The sequence below is a fragment of the Bipolaris sorokiniana genome (assembly GCF_000338995.1).
Source record: "Bipolaris sorokiniana ND90Pr unplaced genomic scaffold COCSAscaffold_7, whole genome shotgun sequence".
Classification (NCBI taxonomy): Eukaryota; Fungi; Ascomycota; class Dothideomycetes; order Pleosporales; family Pleosporaceae; genus Bipolaris; species Bipolaris sorokiniana.
In genome coordinates, this window is record NW_006911901.1 from 101072 (window position 1) to 117331 (window position 16260).

General features: G+C 48.7%; 8 protein-coding genes across 8 annotated transcripts in view; 6 read left to right on the top strand and 2 right to left on the bottom strand.

The window, feature by feature from the left end:
• Positions 1 to 89: 89 nt before the first annotated feature.
• COCSADRAFT_171087 (uncharacterized protein) lies at positions 90 to 1319 on the top strand (the record flags this gene model as incomplete). The annotated part of the gene is made up of 4 exons (XM_007701733.1): positions 90 to 307; positions 339 to 716; positions 744 to 1013; positions 1136 to 1319. 4 exons carry the CDS (start codon positions 90 to 92, stop codon positions 1317 to 1319), a joined length of 1050 nt encoding a protein of 349 aa, XP_007699923.1.
• Positions 1320 to 2341: 1022 nt separating this feature from the next.
• Positions 2342 to 3865, top strand: COCSADRAFT_356786 (uncharacterized protein; the record flags this gene model as incomplete). The annotated part of the gene is made up of 3 exons (XM_007701734.1): positions 2342 to 2527; positions 2630 to 3020; positions 3171 to 3865. The coding sequence occupies 3 exons, from the start codon at positions 2342 to 2344 to the stop codon at positions 3698 to 3700; spliced, it is 1107 nt and encodes a 368-aa protein (XP_007699924.1). The 3' UTR covers positions 3701 to 3865.
• Positions 3866 to 3871: 6 nt separating this feature from the next.
• COCSADRAFT_356804 (uncharacterized protein) lies at positions 3872 to 5130 on the top strand. The gene has a single exon (XM_007701735.1). It carries the CDS (start codon positions 3919 to 3921, stop codon positions 5104 to 5106), a length of 1188 nt encoding a protein of 395 aa, XP_007699925.1. The 5' UTR covers positions 3872 to 3918; the 3' UTR covers positions 5107 to 5130.
• A 997-nt stretch (positions 5131 to 6127) lies between these two features.
• COCSADRAFT_356812 (uncharacterized protein) lies at positions 6128 to 7243 on the top strand (the record flags this gene model as incomplete). The annotated part of the gene is made up of 3 exons (XM_007701736.1): positions 6128 to 6357; positions 6394 to 6727; positions 6786 to 7243. Exons 1-3 carry the CDS (start codon positions 6154 to 6156, stop codon positions 7241 to 7243), a joined length of 996 nt encoding a protein of 331 aa, XP_007699926.1. The 5' UTR covers positions 6128 to 6153.
• A 1610-nt stretch (positions 7244 to 8853) lies between these two features.
• On the top strand, positions 8854 to 10243 carry COCSADRAFT_171090 (uncharacterized protein; the record flags this gene model as incomplete). Its single annotated transcript, XM_007701737.1, has 2 exons — positions 8854 to 8865; positions 9218 to 10243. 2 exons carry the CDS (start codon positions 8854 to 8856, stop codon positions 10241 to 10243), a joined length of 1038 nt encoding a protein of 345 aa, XP_007699927.1.
• Positions 10244 to 11788: 1545 nt separating this feature from the next.
• COCSADRAFT_171091 (uncharacterized protein) lies at positions 11789 to 12709 on the top strand (the record flags this gene model as incomplete). The annotated part of the gene is made up of 1 exon (XM_007701738.1): positions 11789 to 12709. The coding sequence occupies one exon, from the start codon at positions 11789 to 11791 to the stop codon at positions 12707 to 12709; it is 921 nt and encodes a 306-aa protein (XP_007699928.1).
• Positions 12710 to 13351: 642 nt separating this feature from the next.
• Positions 13352 to 14122, bottom strand: COCSADRAFT_36596 (uncharacterized protein). The gene has a single exon (XM_007701551.1). The coding sequence runs from the start codon at positions 13891 to 13893 to the stop codon at positions 13471 to 13473; it is 423 nt and encodes a 140-aa protein (XP_007699741.1). The 5' UTR covers positions 13894 to 14122; the 3' UTR covers positions 13352 to 13470.
• A 1532-nt stretch (positions 14123 to 15654) lies between these two features.
• Positions 15655 to 16260, bottom strand: part of COCSADRAFT_90397 (uncharacterized protein) — a gene marked incomplete at both ends in the record, with an annotated part of 4210 nt that continues 3604 nt past the window's right edge. The window contains one exon of the mRNA XM_007701739.1: positions 15655 to 16236. Coding sequence (XP_007699929.1) covers positions 15655 to 16236 — 582 coding nt within the window. The remainder of the gene's footprint in view (positions 16237 to 16260) is intronic.

Sequence of the window (16260 nt, forward strand, 5' to 3'; positions counted from 1 at the left end):
ATTTGGCTGCAATTATGGATGCGGTGGGATGTCCTCTCGAGAAGCAGTACGAAGCATTGCTGTTCCACTGTCATTGAACGGTGCCGTACATGGGGCGCGCTGCCGGGCTGTCGCAGCGTTCCTCAACTAGCGCTTGGAAATCGCTCTTGACCCTAGATGGAGCACCCACTGGATACTCATGGAATTGGAATACGTCCAAAGCTGGCTGTACACCCAATGTGCGCTACTTCGTAGAGCCCATTGGACGCGATGCAGGAACTGAGCTAGATCTGTTGAACCAGCAGGCGTCGTGCGAGCTGCTCTTTTGGTCTCAAAAATCTTCTGCCAGGCATGGACAGCACTTGGGCTTGCTCCTTTTTGGCAACCCTGTTCGACCACGATCATGCCGTTTACATGACAGAGGCTGCACATAAAGGCCATTTGGATACCAGCATGAAGCTTGCTATTGAGTTCCATGACAAAGAAAAGGCCATTAAATCGTACTTCTTCCCGCGCAAATTTGGCCAGGCTAGCCTCATGCCGTTGGAACAGTGGAGAATGTGGGCAGACAAGCTGAATCTGGGGTGCAAATCTGACTGCGGGGCTCCAGCAGCCGCCTTCACAACACCGGCGCGCACTGCCCTCGACCAGTTCCTCGCCACAAGCCCATATGGCCAGAATCTTACGCCAATATCACTAGCTGTCGAAAATATTGCGCTAGAGAGTTCACGTCTAAAGTGATACTTTCACACGACGCAGACAAGCTTCGCGTCAGCGTGGCATATAATGGCACTAGGAGGCGTTATAGCTTCGCCCGAAGTTGAGGGGCTTCTAGATCAACTAGCGTCTCTCATGAAAACTATCAATAGGCTTGGAGACGATTTTCCTGAAGATGCCGAGGCGCCTGCAGAGTCAGATCTAGAGACCGGTCTCGACTTTGGGGAGCCAAGCAAGGCGCCTAAGGGCTACCTGTACTACTTTGAAATTGCTTCGGGCACGGCAGTGCCGAAGATCAACCTATTTGTTCCTATCCGGTAATATGGAGGCAATGACCTGATGTTTAGTGTGCATTCACCTTGTGGATGGAGGCGAATGGACGAGGATCGCACTGCAAAAGCTATCCTGGGATGCTGGAGAGCCTAGCTGAACATTGAAGATTGGATGAGGGCAAGGGTCTGCAGACGTATGTGAGCTGTCTGTTCATGAAGGGTGAATTGGATATCACAACGTACCTCGGAACCGAAGCATTTTATCCGGGGCGCTTTACATCCACAGTCGGGCCTTGGTTAACCAAGTCGTCGACTCAGTGTTGTGGGGACTGGTACTCATCGATGTGGTGATACGTCATGGTAGGCAAGTGTATATTAAACCGAGGTCTGGGAAGTATACGGGTTGACTCAGCCACTTGTAACTAGCGATATCAAAGTTTGAAGTAGTCAAGAGCGAGTGTTGCAAGTTCAGCATTTAAGAATGTTAGATTGTTATACAGCAGGAAGGGCCTATCCTGGTTTCATTGGTTACTTCTCACCTATACAAGGCTAACGACGAATACATGACCCAAGGATCCTGACAACCTTACGGTTCCGATGCTCTTGGAATAATTTCCATTCTTGATAACTAAAAGGACTATGCAGGTTGGCAGCGGTTATAAATAAATCAAACTTGATCGACTTGGAATAAGTCAATTCGTTGCAGGTATTTTCTATCTATATCTCTAGCAAACGGCCTTCGACCATGACAAAATTAGGCCTTGAAGTATGAAACATCTTTTCTAGCCCCAGGTCTGAAGAACCGAGTAGTTTATCCCACATCTTCTTCACGCGTTTGCAGCTATCAATACCCATCATGTTAATGTCCTGCATAGTAAGCCTAGTAGATGCACCTGTAGCAGATAGCTCATATTCTGCGATCAAACCCCTAGTTTCTGGATTATGGCAAAGAAGACATTCTCATACGAATAGCAGGCTGCAACCGTCAGCTTCTCGGCCGTGCCGACAAGGTGTTCGGTGGCGCCGGTAAGCTGAAAGTGCATCTTTTGGTCGGCGAAACCATTTAGCGCCTGAAAGGTATCAACAAGACTAGTGGTTTTGCGTACGAAGGAGATAAGGGCGCTGTGTGGGGCAATCACCGATTGTGTACTTTGTTTAGTCTCAGCTAGGGTTGCATGCAAGTCATACCCGTGCATTTTGAATGCAAAGCAAAACTTGGGGCTCTCTTGCAACAAAGCCTGGGGGACCAGGACCCTAGGGCGTATGCTGCCCACCGCATGTCGGAGTATGGGAGATTCGGATCCCGTGTGCCCGTACGGGTATTTAGCTGTCTTTGATCGCTTTTGTTCATCGAGTTCTTGTCAAGGCCCAGCATGGCTTCGAGACTTGGCGCTGATCTCGTGAGCGCAGCTGAACTTGTCGCAAACCGATGTCGCGATGCGGTGCTCGGCGGACCGGGGCTATCAGACACAGCGAGCATTTGCGCGGCCTTGGACTGCGTCCAGTCGCTGCTCTTCCAATTCGAGCCGACTATGTTTGTCCAGCGGCTTGCAAACCAGGTATGGCCACCTCTATCCCCCTGACTGACTTTCTTCCAATAGTTCAATCTGATTTGAGATGGATAGTTATCTGTTGCAAGGCACTGGCTGACACGAGCGTAGAACCAGCTTCTAGCATGTGTGCAATGGCTAGGCGAGTTCCAAGTGCTAGCCTATCTCCCAATCGAGGCAGAGGATGGGCTGCCTATCAAGGATGTGGCCGAACTGGCCGATGTGCCTGAGGCGCAGCTGTGCCGGATTGTTCGTCTCACAACCATGAGCGGCTTCTTGCGCGAACCGCGAGCTGGCTTCGTTGCACATACCGCCCTTTCCGCTAGCTTCGTTCGCCAACTGGCCCAACTGGACGCAGCCATGTTCTTGGCCGAGACGGTGGCGCCTTGTATGCTGCGCATGGCGGCTATGTCGCGACACCCTCAGAGTGAAGGAACTGCGGTTGACTGGAGCAACCAGCGAGTGCAACGGCTGTGGTCAAGCTTTGGTGGGGCCATGGGCGGTGGCGATCAAGACACTCCCATCTTGGCACAGATTGACTAGACGAGTGTGGCTCGTGACGCCACCCTTTCGCTGCCAAAGGTGGTGGTGACAGTGGTTCAGGTTGCTGGGGTCGACGATGTGGGGGATTCACCCCTGTCACGTGGATCAGCGGGGGCAGGGGCAGGGGTGGTTTTAGCGCTAGCGGAAAGCCATCCCGCCCTGATCTTCGTTGTGCAGACGCAGATAAACGTCACAGCCACAGCCACCAGCCATAACAACCTCCACCTATGTCAGCGAGTGCACGGCACACCACACACAGTGGCCGACGCCGCCCTGTACCTCATGCGCGTACCTGCAGCCATCCCTGGACCCATCCGCCCTCACATTGAAGCCGAACTGCGCGCCCACCTACCCGTCCTCCAGGCCCAGCGAAGCGCGATACTGATTTTGACATGTCCTCTGCTGCCGGAGCCAGGCGCCGTCTCACGTCAGACTGAGCTGCTCGCACGCCTGCGCGACTTGGCTTGCCTACAGCTGACTGGGAGCGGCCTGTTAACACTACAGGAGTTAGTCGAGCTTGTTGGCAGCATCCACGATGCCCACGGCGGCCTCGTGATCCTCAGGCAGATAGATACTCCTAATAGCGCCGTTGTCGGATTAGTGGTCCGTTACCAGCCATTGCTACCGCTGACTGGCTAACGTGACATATGACAACCTCAACTATGTACGTAGTAACCAAAATTGGCGACACGGTGACGTGTTGTGTAGAAGTGGCGATTGTAACTACTTATCCTAGAGCTATGTTCACCGGTGTAGACCAACTACTCATATATAATTTCAATCCATAACGATTGTGACCAGCCAATCTCTCGTCTTTGTCATCGTGTTCCAAAGCAAACCGGGCTAGTATTACCGACATGGCGCTCAAGTTGCGTGATAGCTGTGAAGCCTGTGCCGCATCAAAGGTGAAGTGCCACAAGCAGAAGCCAACATGCTCGCGTTGCCAGAGGCGTGGTACTCCTTGCCATTACCTGGCCACCAAACGCACTGGCCGTCGCTCCGACTCTGCCACCCTTTCTCCCCTTGCTGCATCGATGCTACATTGCGAACAATTCGATTTCGATTCATCGTTTAGCACAAGTACTCCAATGTCGTCCACATACTCGACCGACAACGAAACCTTCTTGCACCAATTCCTCACCCCAACCTCCTCCTTTCCTGGAGCCACTTATAGTCAATCTGCTTACGACTGGACTTCTACCACACCTAACGACGGTCTTTTTACGGTCCAACCAACGTTTGCCGCAACTACTCTTTGTACATCGTCAAACTCTCCGGGATTCGGGCCTGGCGCCGCATCACCCGTAAATCTGGCCATGGACCCGGGTGGCAACCTGCCATCATCCGTGAGCCTCTGGGCCCCCACAGTCTACGAAACGTCCAGTGTTGACATGCCTCCCGTGCTCGAACCAGGCATCGAGTCACAACCCTCAGCTCCAAATCTCACTACCCCAGCGCTCGACACATGCCTCACGCAAGCTACAAAAATCATGCAACAACAATTCCACCAATCCACTTTAGGCTCCTCAAATATCTCCTGTAAGCTCCTCAAACAAGAAGGAGTGACCAATGCAGCTGGACCAGCCCTAGACCGAGTTATCGAAGCAAACAAGCAGTACATTAACCAAGTTGATACCATGCTGCAGTGCCAGTGCTTGAATGACGGTTACCTTCTCACAATAATCTCACTCATTGTCTTCAAGATCCTCGACTCTTACGGCGCAGCCGCAAGTGAATCTGAAGTTCGAAATGCCAAGGTCGGTGCCGCAGAAGAAGATGTACAGCGTATAGCCGCACAGCGGGTCATGGGCGAGCTTCACCGTGTACAGCGCCTGGTGAACCAGCTAGCGATCCACACCAAACGCCACATAGCTATGGAGTTTCCAGAAATGACGCCAGGAGCGTTTAGATCGTGTGGGCAGAAAGAAGAGGGCGAAGTATCTTCTCCCTTTTCTACGGTAAAACTGTGCCAGTTGGAGACGGACATGAAAAAAAGGCTTAGAAGCCTTTCTCTGAAATTGTCAGTACATCTTAGAAAGGGTTGAGGATTATTCAATACGCATGATCCCGTTCAATATTTCAAATATCGCTTTTCTTACACGCTGAATCGCCCCGTGTCTTATATGAACTTCGGATACCATTCTGCCAAGCTAAATTAGTGCAACAACTGCTACTTACAACAGCACTAGCTTCGAGCCAAGACTAATCGACCGACATTGTGATGGTGATTTCGACGAATACCGAATGACGCCCCTTCGCCCAGCATCTCCGTCAAATCCGAAATCTATGCCTGCGCGCACATGGGTACTGACTAGTGAGGATGGATAACACATTGGCCGTCTTGCATGCACTGCGACACTATTTATTTGAGTGATACCCTTTCTTTTCGATAACCTCCCACTTCCATCATCTTCTTTGGTGTGTCATCACTACTGCAGAGCTCGGTTGCTATTCGAGATGAAGTATGCTGAAGAATCTGCACTAGATCTAGCGGACCTCACTGACAATGCACACTTTGCTAATATCGGGATTGACTCTTCCTGTTTAGTTTGGTGATTGGTTGGGTGTGGTGATGAGTGGGAGTCTATTCCTTGAATACCCGACTATTAGAGATCTGCGTGCATGGCTGGAAGAAATCTACAGTTAGTCGAAAGCATGGTTTGTGGAACGCTAATAGCTAGATTTGGGCGCTTGTTTCTATTCTGAAAATGTACCTTTACGACTCTGTGTTCCCATAAATCTCTCTTCACAAATTCACTTGGTTGCTCTTCTGGAAAAACGGAGTAGATATGCTGTGACGCGTGCTCATCGATACTTAATGCTGTAAATTATGCGACGAACCAAAGAAGACGAGAACAACCGTTGGTGGTGCAATTTTTGGAATCGGCAGCAACCCTATGCGCCACGTGCTCCTGCAGCAAATCGCTGACCAAATGTAACATTATATCGGTCGAACTAGCCACCGACAATATTTCCGGGCGTCGGAGCTCGGAAATATCATGTGCATTGACATATAAACAAGACAAACTTCTAATATCTTCTTTTGTTCATCTCAAAGTAGTCAACCACATCATCATCCGCTACTTTACATCATGTCTAACGAGCACGATCTACCGGCCCCACCAATAGGAGGTATCAATGGTCAACTCCTCTGTCTCACCATTTGTGGACACCACCGTCCAGGAATGAGCGAGGAGGATTATCGACATTACATGACGCAGGTTTCTGGACCAATGACAAAAGAGTTAATGGTAAAACATGGAATCATTGGGTGGAAAATGGTAAGTAATCCGAGGGTATGACGTTGTGGTGAACTAAAAAGCATCAAATAGCTTCACAACACGACCGAAACTCGTAATCTCATGCGACAACTCTTCGATGAGCACATGGTCAATTTGGCCGAATTCGACTGCTTCAGCCAAGTGACGTTCAAGAGCATTGATGACTACAAGCGAATGAGGGAAAACGCTTTGTACAGAAAGCAAATTTCAGGAGATCACGTCAATTTTGCGGATACACAAAGGAGCATGATGACGATTGGATGGGTTACAGATCTTATCGAGGATGGAGAATTGGTAGAAGACAGCGCAACAGCACGTCTTTCCAAGAAAACAATGACAACGAAGCTGCAAGCCGCTGCGATCATACTTGGATCTTTTCTCTCAGGTATGTTCACCCCAATTCGTCCTCAAGAATGCAATTCATTCTTACTTTTATGATGCAGGATCTATGATATCACTTTCCGCTATAACCATTCCCATACTCATGGAGAATACAGCTGATGCTTCCCAGCTCCTTCGTCAATGGACACGCCTATATAACTACGGGAACCAGGTGCTTCCAGGTATGGCTGTCGGGACTTTTTTATTGTACGCTTTGGTATGTTTCCGAAGGCGCCGAGCTGTAACGTCAAAACTATGGCGTCTGCTTGCACTCGCCAGCCTCTCAACTGTGAGCATCATCCCGTTCACTTTAATCATCATGAAGCCTACAAATAATGAATTATTCCGTATGGAATCCGTGACGAGAATGATTCAGTTGGAAGAAGCCGGGGGTGTCAACATAATGGGGATCAAGGAAGCTGAAGAGCTCGTCGTTTGGTGGAGTTTCATGCATGCTATGAGATCTACATTCCCTTTAGTTGGGACTATTCTTGGTGTTGTCGCCACATCGTGGCACTAGTAGGGCAAAGGAATATTGTGAATTATGGATTACCGGAAGCTGTGGTCAAAGAGAGGGAATAATCGGCAGATTCCTGTATTTTGTCGTAATATCCAATGTCTCATAGATTTGGTATATTACAATATAAAGCTTGGAATATAGCTATTCTGATCTGGTCTCGCTTGCAATCTGACGAATTGTAACTCTGCTTTGCAAAACTTGGTAATTCTCAGCGTGATACACACCAGGTTTGCATCCCATTCCGGCGCTCGATCAAACCAAGGCTGCATACAGTATCAATGATGGAGGTCATTTGAATAGAAATTGCCGAATTCGATAGCTTACATGAAATGCTGGTTAATCACTCCCAGTTGCAGCCAGGAGCTTTACCTATGACTCAGCTTAGATCGGATGTTGAAGTGCAAGCCAATAAGAACATAGTAAGTATCCTGACTCCCAATTCCCGCGCCAAGGTCCAATGTCCGATACCCGACTTCCGACCCTCGAGCGTGGCTGATCAATCCTCACCAGTCAATCAGTAAGGTATGCATGGATCATATAATTCTTCACCCCTTCTCATCGCATGGACGCTGGTTCCATGGGGGACACTCAGAGTAGCGGAGCTAGGTCTAGTATGACCGCAATATTTTTGTAACTAGCAAGATACTGCATTCTATCAGACTCTTTCAATACGCTATAGATTTTGCTGTCTCTACTACAAATAAAATCCAAAAATCCAAAAATCGCCTCTTCCTCGTTGCGATTGCGATGGAGTATTATTTTTTGATCATATGCGCCTTGGTTCTTACGTTTGGTTGTCTGTCCTTGCAGTCCCGTCCGGGGAACAGATTGCAGATAGCCGATTTGCTGACTGAAGATGAAGAGGTTCTTGCTGGAATCGAGAGCAAAACATGGCTTCAATTTGTCAATTTTTGAACATGTCGAGCGCGGGTTGATGAGAAATCCACATGGACCAGCAGTGGTCTGCTTGATGGAACAGTCAGCCAGCATTCAAAACTGGGTTACTACGGCCTGTTCTGAAGCTAGCGAAGAAAATGAGGGCAATAGATTTCTGCGCCATTGTGCAACGCCAAATCTGTGCAATGAAGATTGAAACCGAGCACAATCAATCGAAAAAATTGAGAAAATCTGTCCTCGCAGCCCTGCTATAGAGGAGAAAAGCACTACTTTCACGGTTACATATACACAACTCCATCGCACCGCCCTGAGAGTTGCTACTGGGCTGCTTACTGTGGGTGTTCAACCGAACACAACTATGATCATGCTCATTCCTAATGGTGCTAAGTATGCCATTCTACTTTGGGCCTGCATACTGTTGCGCATCACGTGTGTAAACATAGATCCAGGCTTCCTGAACATCTCCAGCTTCACGACACTTAAACGGACACTACAAACGACAAGGCCTCAGCTTGTTGTAGTACCCGACACGGGCAGTGGAAAGGTGATCGACACCGCCTCATCGGAACTTGGACTGCCCCAGCCGGTACGGATTTGTCTGTCAGATCTAGCTTTAGCATCTACGAGATGGAAAAGCCTCGTCGCGGTGGCTGCACATGCAAATTCTCAAGAACTTCCGGACAACGCATCGCTGGTTTCAGCAGCACGGCGCCATGACCCGAATCGTATCAATTCCATAATGTTTACGTCAGGCACATCGGGCATACCAAAAGGATGTCCTCAGATTGCGGCTGCCATGTCGTATGCTCTTCACTCGCAAGAATGGCACATCGATCCCGATTCTGGCGCGGCCAAGTATGCATTGATGCGGGCACACAACTCGCGGGGCATTGTACTGGCGCAAACACTCTAAACTTGTCGCGCAGGTGGCGCAGTGGTTCTTACGGGACAAACGTTCAGGTCGGTGAAACACTACTCATGTATAACTACTCATGTATATGTGTTTGTTGAGAATGAAGTATTCGTACTGACGTTCTGGCGTGATATACAGCGTGCCTGATGCGATCAAAGCCGTAGACGGGTTTCCTGTACAGCCACTTCTTTAGGACGCCACCGTATCCCAAGGGAAACTTCAGCGGAAAAATTACCATTGTCACGGGTAGCAACGTCGGTCTTGGAAAGGAAGCAACGCGACACTACGCGCGAATGGGCGCTAGCAGGCTCATTCTCGCAGTGCGCCGTGTCGACAAGGGCAGAGAAGCGAGTGATGACATTGTGCGTACAACGGGACATAAGAACACCGAGGTTTGGGAGCTTGATATGAGCGACTATAGCAGCGTAAAGTCGTTTGTGAACCGCGCTGGAGCCGAGCTAGAGCGTATCGACATCTTTATTGCTAACGCCGGTGTGGTCCGCTCTGAGTACTATGAAGTTAATAGGCACGAAGAAGGCATAGCTGTCAACCTCGTCGCCACAACACTGCTGATTGCTAATATGATGCCTAAGATGTGTGATACAGCTACCCGGTTCAATACTCGACCCACGTTCACCATTACGGGGTCTGCCGCCTACGACCATACGACCTTTTCCCAGAGCTCCGCCCCTGATGGCCAGATTCTGACTGCGCTGTCAGATAGAGAGACATGCAAGAAATACTGGTCACAACAGTATCCTATATCTAAGCTCATACAGCTGCTAACTGTGCGCGCCATTGCTGACCATCATCCAGCTAGCGAGTTTCCTGTTACCATCAACATTGTCAACCCAGGCTTGTGCTGGTCAACGCTGACATGTGATGTTACAGGCTGGGGGTTTTGGTTCTTCGGGCTGCTTGTGGCACGCTCGACAGAGGTGGCCAGTAGAACACTGGTGCACGCAGGTTCTTCGGGCATGGAGACGCATGGCAAGTATCTAAACAACTGCATGATCGAGGAACCGAGTCCGCTGGTGACAGATGCAGCGTGTAAAGAGGAGCGGGAGCGCATTGTGGCTGAGATTCTCAAGGAGATTAAATTCATTCAGCCCGGTGTCTCAAGGAATTCCCCAATTTGTTTGAGCGGTAACATTCGTGAGCGAGGATTCATACCCAGTGCGCATATATAGTTTTTTGCCCTATGTTTGGTCCAGCAAATGTAATCGGGCTGCATTATTGCATCGGTATGATTTTCGTGAAGAAAGCAGCATTCTCCAACGATATCGCACGGTGATGTGGTATGGCCTGGGCATTCATGATGTACTATTTGTGGAATTTAGCTTCTGTTTATTTGGCTAGACTCCGGTCCGCCCAAGTAATTCCGCCGATCGGTCCGTTTTTTCCAAACTGATCTTTGGACAGCTTGTTAGTGAAAACTCCATCCTAATTCCAGATATCTGCAGTGCTTGCTTGCACATGCCGTCTTTGCTTTCACCTGTACCTTCTTGGATTAATATAACCCTGATTGGTCCATGGCTCTGCAAAAAAAGCTTGAGCATGGGGCAACCTTAGTCAAAAGGCCGCTGATATGCTTATCCGGAATTTACCGAGGCACTAAACTATGGGTCAGTTGCTAATGTTAGCAATCTCAGCTTCACAAGCATGTGGGTGTACATATGCATGCAATGATTCCTAGGCTTTCCAGTTCCCACCCCTTTTTGTACCCCTCGCCTTCACATTTTCAGCAGCAGAACATGTAAACAACATGATGCGTTGCTTTTGCTAGACAAAGGTACTAGAGGATTGAATGTGGTCTACGAACGCCGTAGTAATCACTAACAATAAACCTCAGATATAGCGAGCTTCTGACAGCTATAGTTTGAATCTACCATCTAACCCGTGAACTTTTTGGCACAAGCCATCTCTCCACCCGTATCGACCCCCTCAATGTTCATATCCTCCTGTGTAAGATCAGCTACCTTTAGGGTCTTTCGTGCGAACTTCGGAGTGCTAGAGCATCTCATGTCAGCAGTTGGACCAGCCTATCATGAGATGACAAGCTGACAGTCTCACTCACGAGCTGGATTTAGGATCTGAAATTTCGACGTTGTTCGTTCGTCGAAGCACAGCTAAGTATCAGTAGACGAACAGATCTTGATGCATTATTGCGTAAGATGCATTCAATGACAGCCATAATCTATGCATTGCTGCCGATTTGCGCTGTTGTAATATATACTAGCATTGCTTCAGCGCCGGCTACCCGTTTCGACCCTATATGTGAAACCTTTATCACATCTCTTTCTTACCACAGGGCCGGACTGATGTTTTCCCTTCATTAGAGATGATTCTTGAAGTTTAGATAACTAGGGCCACCAGAGAGACATTAACGCCAACTACAAGGATCATGACGTTCAAAGTTAAGATGTCTGGTTGCGAGCGGTAACTACCTGCAAGTGGTGAGACCTTCGCCAGGGCGCTATACCCAAAGACGGCAGTATTACATGATAACCTGGATCATCAGCACACATTTCGGGTATTCATTTCGGGCGTATTACAACGCCTCACATCACACAGTTCAGTAAGTTGGGGACATTGTTCAACTTTGCTCTTCATATATAACTTGAGTATTGTGCCAGAAGAAAAACGCATAACACATCCATCTCCAACTGTCCAGTCCTTCATTCTATTCGAGTCGCCTCACCGACATCATACTATCATTAAAGATGCATCACAACATGTTGACACTCGTTCTCTCCGGCCTTGTAGCACTTATTCAAGCTGCTCCCGGCAAAAACGTTGCACCACCTGATGAGGCGGCGGACATACCTGCCAACCTGTTGCGCGACTTGCATACCGCCAAAGCCTTTGCCAAGCGCGTATCTGGCCCTCAACAGATTCTCTCCAACTGGACTGCAGCGGGCTCTGATTTGTGTTCGTGGAGTGGTTTTTACTGCGATATCGTCCCCAACACCAACGCTTTGGGCCTCGCTTCCATTGATTTCAATGAGTTTGGACTGGCTGGCAACCTCAAATTGACTGGCTTTATCGACAAGCTTACTGACCTTGCCCTCTTCCATGCCAATGGCAATGGTTTCAGTGGCGAGGTACCCGATCTCAGCAGGCTGCAATACCTGTACGAGATCGACTTGAGCAACAATGAATTCTCTGGACCTTTCCCCCAGAGTGTGCTGAGGGCCAACCTCTTAGGGTTCCTCGATCTCCGCTTCAATCAGTTCAGCGGTGCCATCCCTGACAATGTCTTCACCGCCTACCCTAGTCTTGATGCCCTCTTCTTAAACGACAACAAGTTCTCGGGCCAAATTCCCAACACCATTGGCTCTTTCCCCGGCGAATACCTTGTTCTTGCCAACAACCACCTCTCGGGCTCCATCCCTGACTCCCTGGCCTCTGCTATACAACTCAAGGAATTTTTAGCTTCCGGGAACAGGTTGTCCGGCTCCATTCCTGATGCCATCGGTTACCTCCCCAACCTCGAACTCTTCGATGTCTCCAACAACAAGCTGACTGGTACTGTTCCTGAGATGCTCTGCGCCAGCAAGTCTCTCCAGAGCATTGTGCTGACTGGTAACAAACTTTCCAAAAACCTTGGTCCCATCTGCCAGGCGTCCAAGGCCAATGGCATTTTGCAGATTTAGTCTTAGCGCAACGCGAATAAGGGATCAAAATCTGGATAGCACCAGCACCATCACCAGCAACCAAATATCATTCAATTCTCCTTCTTGAAAAATTATGTCCTAAGAGGTTGGGCCGTTGCGTAGGTCTATGTAATCTTTCCTCGAAAATCTCCACCTAATATCGCTATCGACCTTGGACATTATTTTTTTTAGCCGAATGGCATGTGCCGCTAGTCACATTGTACTTAATCCAGTAATACTTAGTGTTATACTCGTTAAAGATAAAAAATAATAAATAGCTGTTACCAAGATACCCTGACCGGGACCAATGACGCAAACAACATGCGGCTGATACAATTTAAAAAAAAGCAAAGATTTGCATCAGGGAACCAAATCTAGTAAATATTACTTCGTTGAGAGTATTGAAGGCTTCCGCTATAATAAGCGTTGGAAGCAGTACAAATACCGCGTTAGGCGCATTGCCTATGATGAGATGATTAGAATACCCGCTGTAAACCTACCAGGTAACGCTGATTCTAACGAATACATTTTATGCCTATCTACGAAAATACTTCACACCTTCACCTTCTCCACGTTGATAGCAGATGGGGTGTAAGGATCTCAAGCTATACTAACATGATTCAAAAACACTTATGAAAATTTGCATGCTTCTCTTCTACAATACAAGAAACCCTACTCGTATCTGAGACCTCAGTCGAACGATACTTCCACCTGGGGTAATGATTTAACCCCTCTTACCCCCGCAACAAACCATTCCGAGCTTAAGTCGCCGTCCTCTTCTTGAAGAGAAGCTGTCCTACAGGATAAGGAATTGATATCCTGCTCATTCCGATCTGGGGGTGCCTCTCCGTCTGGCCATTGTGCATCTTGATGTCGTAGTCGAGCGGGAAGCGAGCCATGATCATCTTGATCTCGAGCGCAGCGAAGAAGCGACCGGGGCACGCGTGCCTGCCGTGGCCAAAGGCAAGGTTTTCCTCGTTGGTGGTGATGAATTGGTTGCGGGCGATATCTGCGGCCTTGCCGATCGAGCGCGCCTTGTAGAATCGGAAGCCGTCGAAGACCTCAGGATCCGGGTAGAATTGGTCGTCGCGGTAGATGGCTTGGGAAGAAATTTCGATCATGACGCCAGGGGGAATGTATTGGCCGTTGCTGAGAGTTATGTCCTTGAGCACGCGGCGGAGCATACCAGCTGTTGGGAGAGAAAAACGTTAGTTGCTGTGCTTCTTTTGGTATCGAACAAAAAGGATTCATGGGATTTAAGAGCTAGGTTTTCTTTCAAACTTGCTGAGACCAGGACCGTGGAATCGGAGAACCTCCTTCATGAAGCTGTCTAGCTTTTCTATCTTTTGGACTGCACAGTAGGTGACGCCACCTTCTTCAGCGATAGCTTAACGAATTTCTTCCTGGAGAGGCTTGATATATTCTGGCTTGGAGACGAGGGTAAACATGGTGTTGGTAACGGTAGTACTGGTAGTGTCGATAGCGGCAAAGATCAACGTAAGTTGGCTACCAACGATGTCGTCGATAGATACCTTGCCCATACTCCTGTTGATGATCCATTGCAGTACGTCTTCTGGCTCCTTCCACTCGGGGTCTTTGGCCTTGACTGCGATTCGCTGCTCGATGATAGGGCGTAGGACATTCTTGGCTTGCTGTTCACGTTTACAGAGTGTAAGAACCCCTGGAGTGCGTGGGGCCAAAAAGGGCTCCAGCCATGGGTTGATCTTCTTGACAGCGGTGACGGCATTAAACAGATCCACGGGGTACATGCAGGCAGCATCGAGGTAGTTAGGATGGCTAGATATTTCTGGGCCGACGAAGACGCTACCAGAGACCTTGGCAACGATAGGGACCAGTTTCTCGTTGATGTTAACTTCAGTCCAGTCGTCACACGGTGGCAGAAATATTTGGAAGGCGGGATCACAGCTGCTCCGGCTCCATCCTCATCATCACGCTAGCAAAACTCTTGGTAATCCGGTGAAATCGAATCGCACAATGCTGACGGTTTGAAGTCGGTTGAAACTTTTATTCCTACCGCGATACTACTACATCTGACATTCACTTTGTCACAATAAATAGACAGCTAGGTTAACGTCTGTCCCCGCGTTGCGGGACATCCTGTGTGACGGGACGCTTTTTGATCCGGACCTTCAGCGTCAGGCCAGTGTCACTGCATAAAGTCAAGCTTAGCGCGCATCGATTCTGCAGCTATTGCTCTCTTAATATGTTAGCCTCCGACCGAGAAGAGCAAAGGGTTGGATCTGCTACGGGCTGATCTATTACTACCATCGATCAACCTCTTCTAGAAAACCCCTGTCAACTTGCAATAACTGGTCTCTATTCATTATTCGGAAGTCTAGTAAGAGAGTCTATATTTTAGAGATTAAGCTCGCAGGCTCTGCAAATCAATCTAAGATACAAAATCTATCTTCCGGTAGTTTCTCTGCGCGAATAGCAAGATCGCCAAAGCGTGTCTGCGCAGATACAAGGCTATTGCTGTCCTTGGCGTACAGTAGCGTGCAGTAGCGTGCTCAGATATCTGTGTATCGTATTGTAATAAGATGTGCGCTTTGCCTATCTAGAGTCGGCCCCTAAAAATAGCTACCAGGGTTCTCCCTAAACAGCTAGCGCATAGATCGCGAATCCGTTTTGACAGGAGACACATGATATAACTAACCCTCCTTACTACCAATATAAGATAGACACAATGTTGAATACTCACCAAGTGCAGCACCGAGGGACCAACAAGCTGTGACTTAGATTCCATAGCAATACTAGAGGAAGACGAAGTGCGTTACATAGTAGCAATCTATAAGGTGTTGCTCTTATCTATATAAGTTAGACAGAGAGAAAGGCTATCAACGCTATAGCAATAGCAAGGAATATAGAAGTAATATTAATAAGAACTATTAAAATGCAATGTCATGATAACACATATAATGCCTTCACCTTCTTTGATGCTTCCAGCTCCTGATTCCAATCATTGCTAGCCCGCGTGACAGTCGTGATGTCTTCCTCGTAGATGTTTCTTCTGCACCGCTGTCTAGCGTAGTAGGAGAATAGGCAAGCTGATACTGCTCTTGTAACGCGCACAACATAGCATAATCTTGTTGACACGCCACAGTCGTTGGATGATATTTTCCAAGGGTGGTATTATACCCAGCGGATGCCCTCTGATATAGACGTAAAGACTCATCGATGCAATGCTGTTCCGAAAGATGATAAGCAAGGCAGTACACGCTCGTCAGCGTATCGGGATGATCAGGCCCTAGCACCTTCTCTCTCCGCGCCAGCGTCTGCCGGTTCATCGCCTCGGCCTCTTCGTACTTGCCCTGCCTGTCCAGCACTACCGCCAAGTTGCTCATGCTTGTCAGCGTATCGGGATGATTAGGCCCCAGCACCTTCTCTCTCCGCACCAGCGTCTGCCGGTTCATCACCTCGGCCTCTTCATACTTGCCCTGCTTATTAAGCACTCCCGCCAAGTTGCTCATGCTTGTCAGCGTATCGGGATGCTCAGGCCCCAACACCTTCTCACTCCGCACCAGCGTCTG

Bases quoted from the DNA above. Each gene is read 5' to 3' on its own strand.
- COCSADRAFT_36596 (XM_007701551.1), bottom strand. From the start codon at position 13,893: ATGCTCCGCCGCGTGCTCAAGGACATAACTCTCAGCAACGGCCAATAC.
- COCSADRAFT_356804 (XM_007701735.1), top strand. From the start codon at position 3,919: ATGGCGCTCAAGTTGCGTGATAGCTGTGAAGCCTGTGCCGCATCAAAG.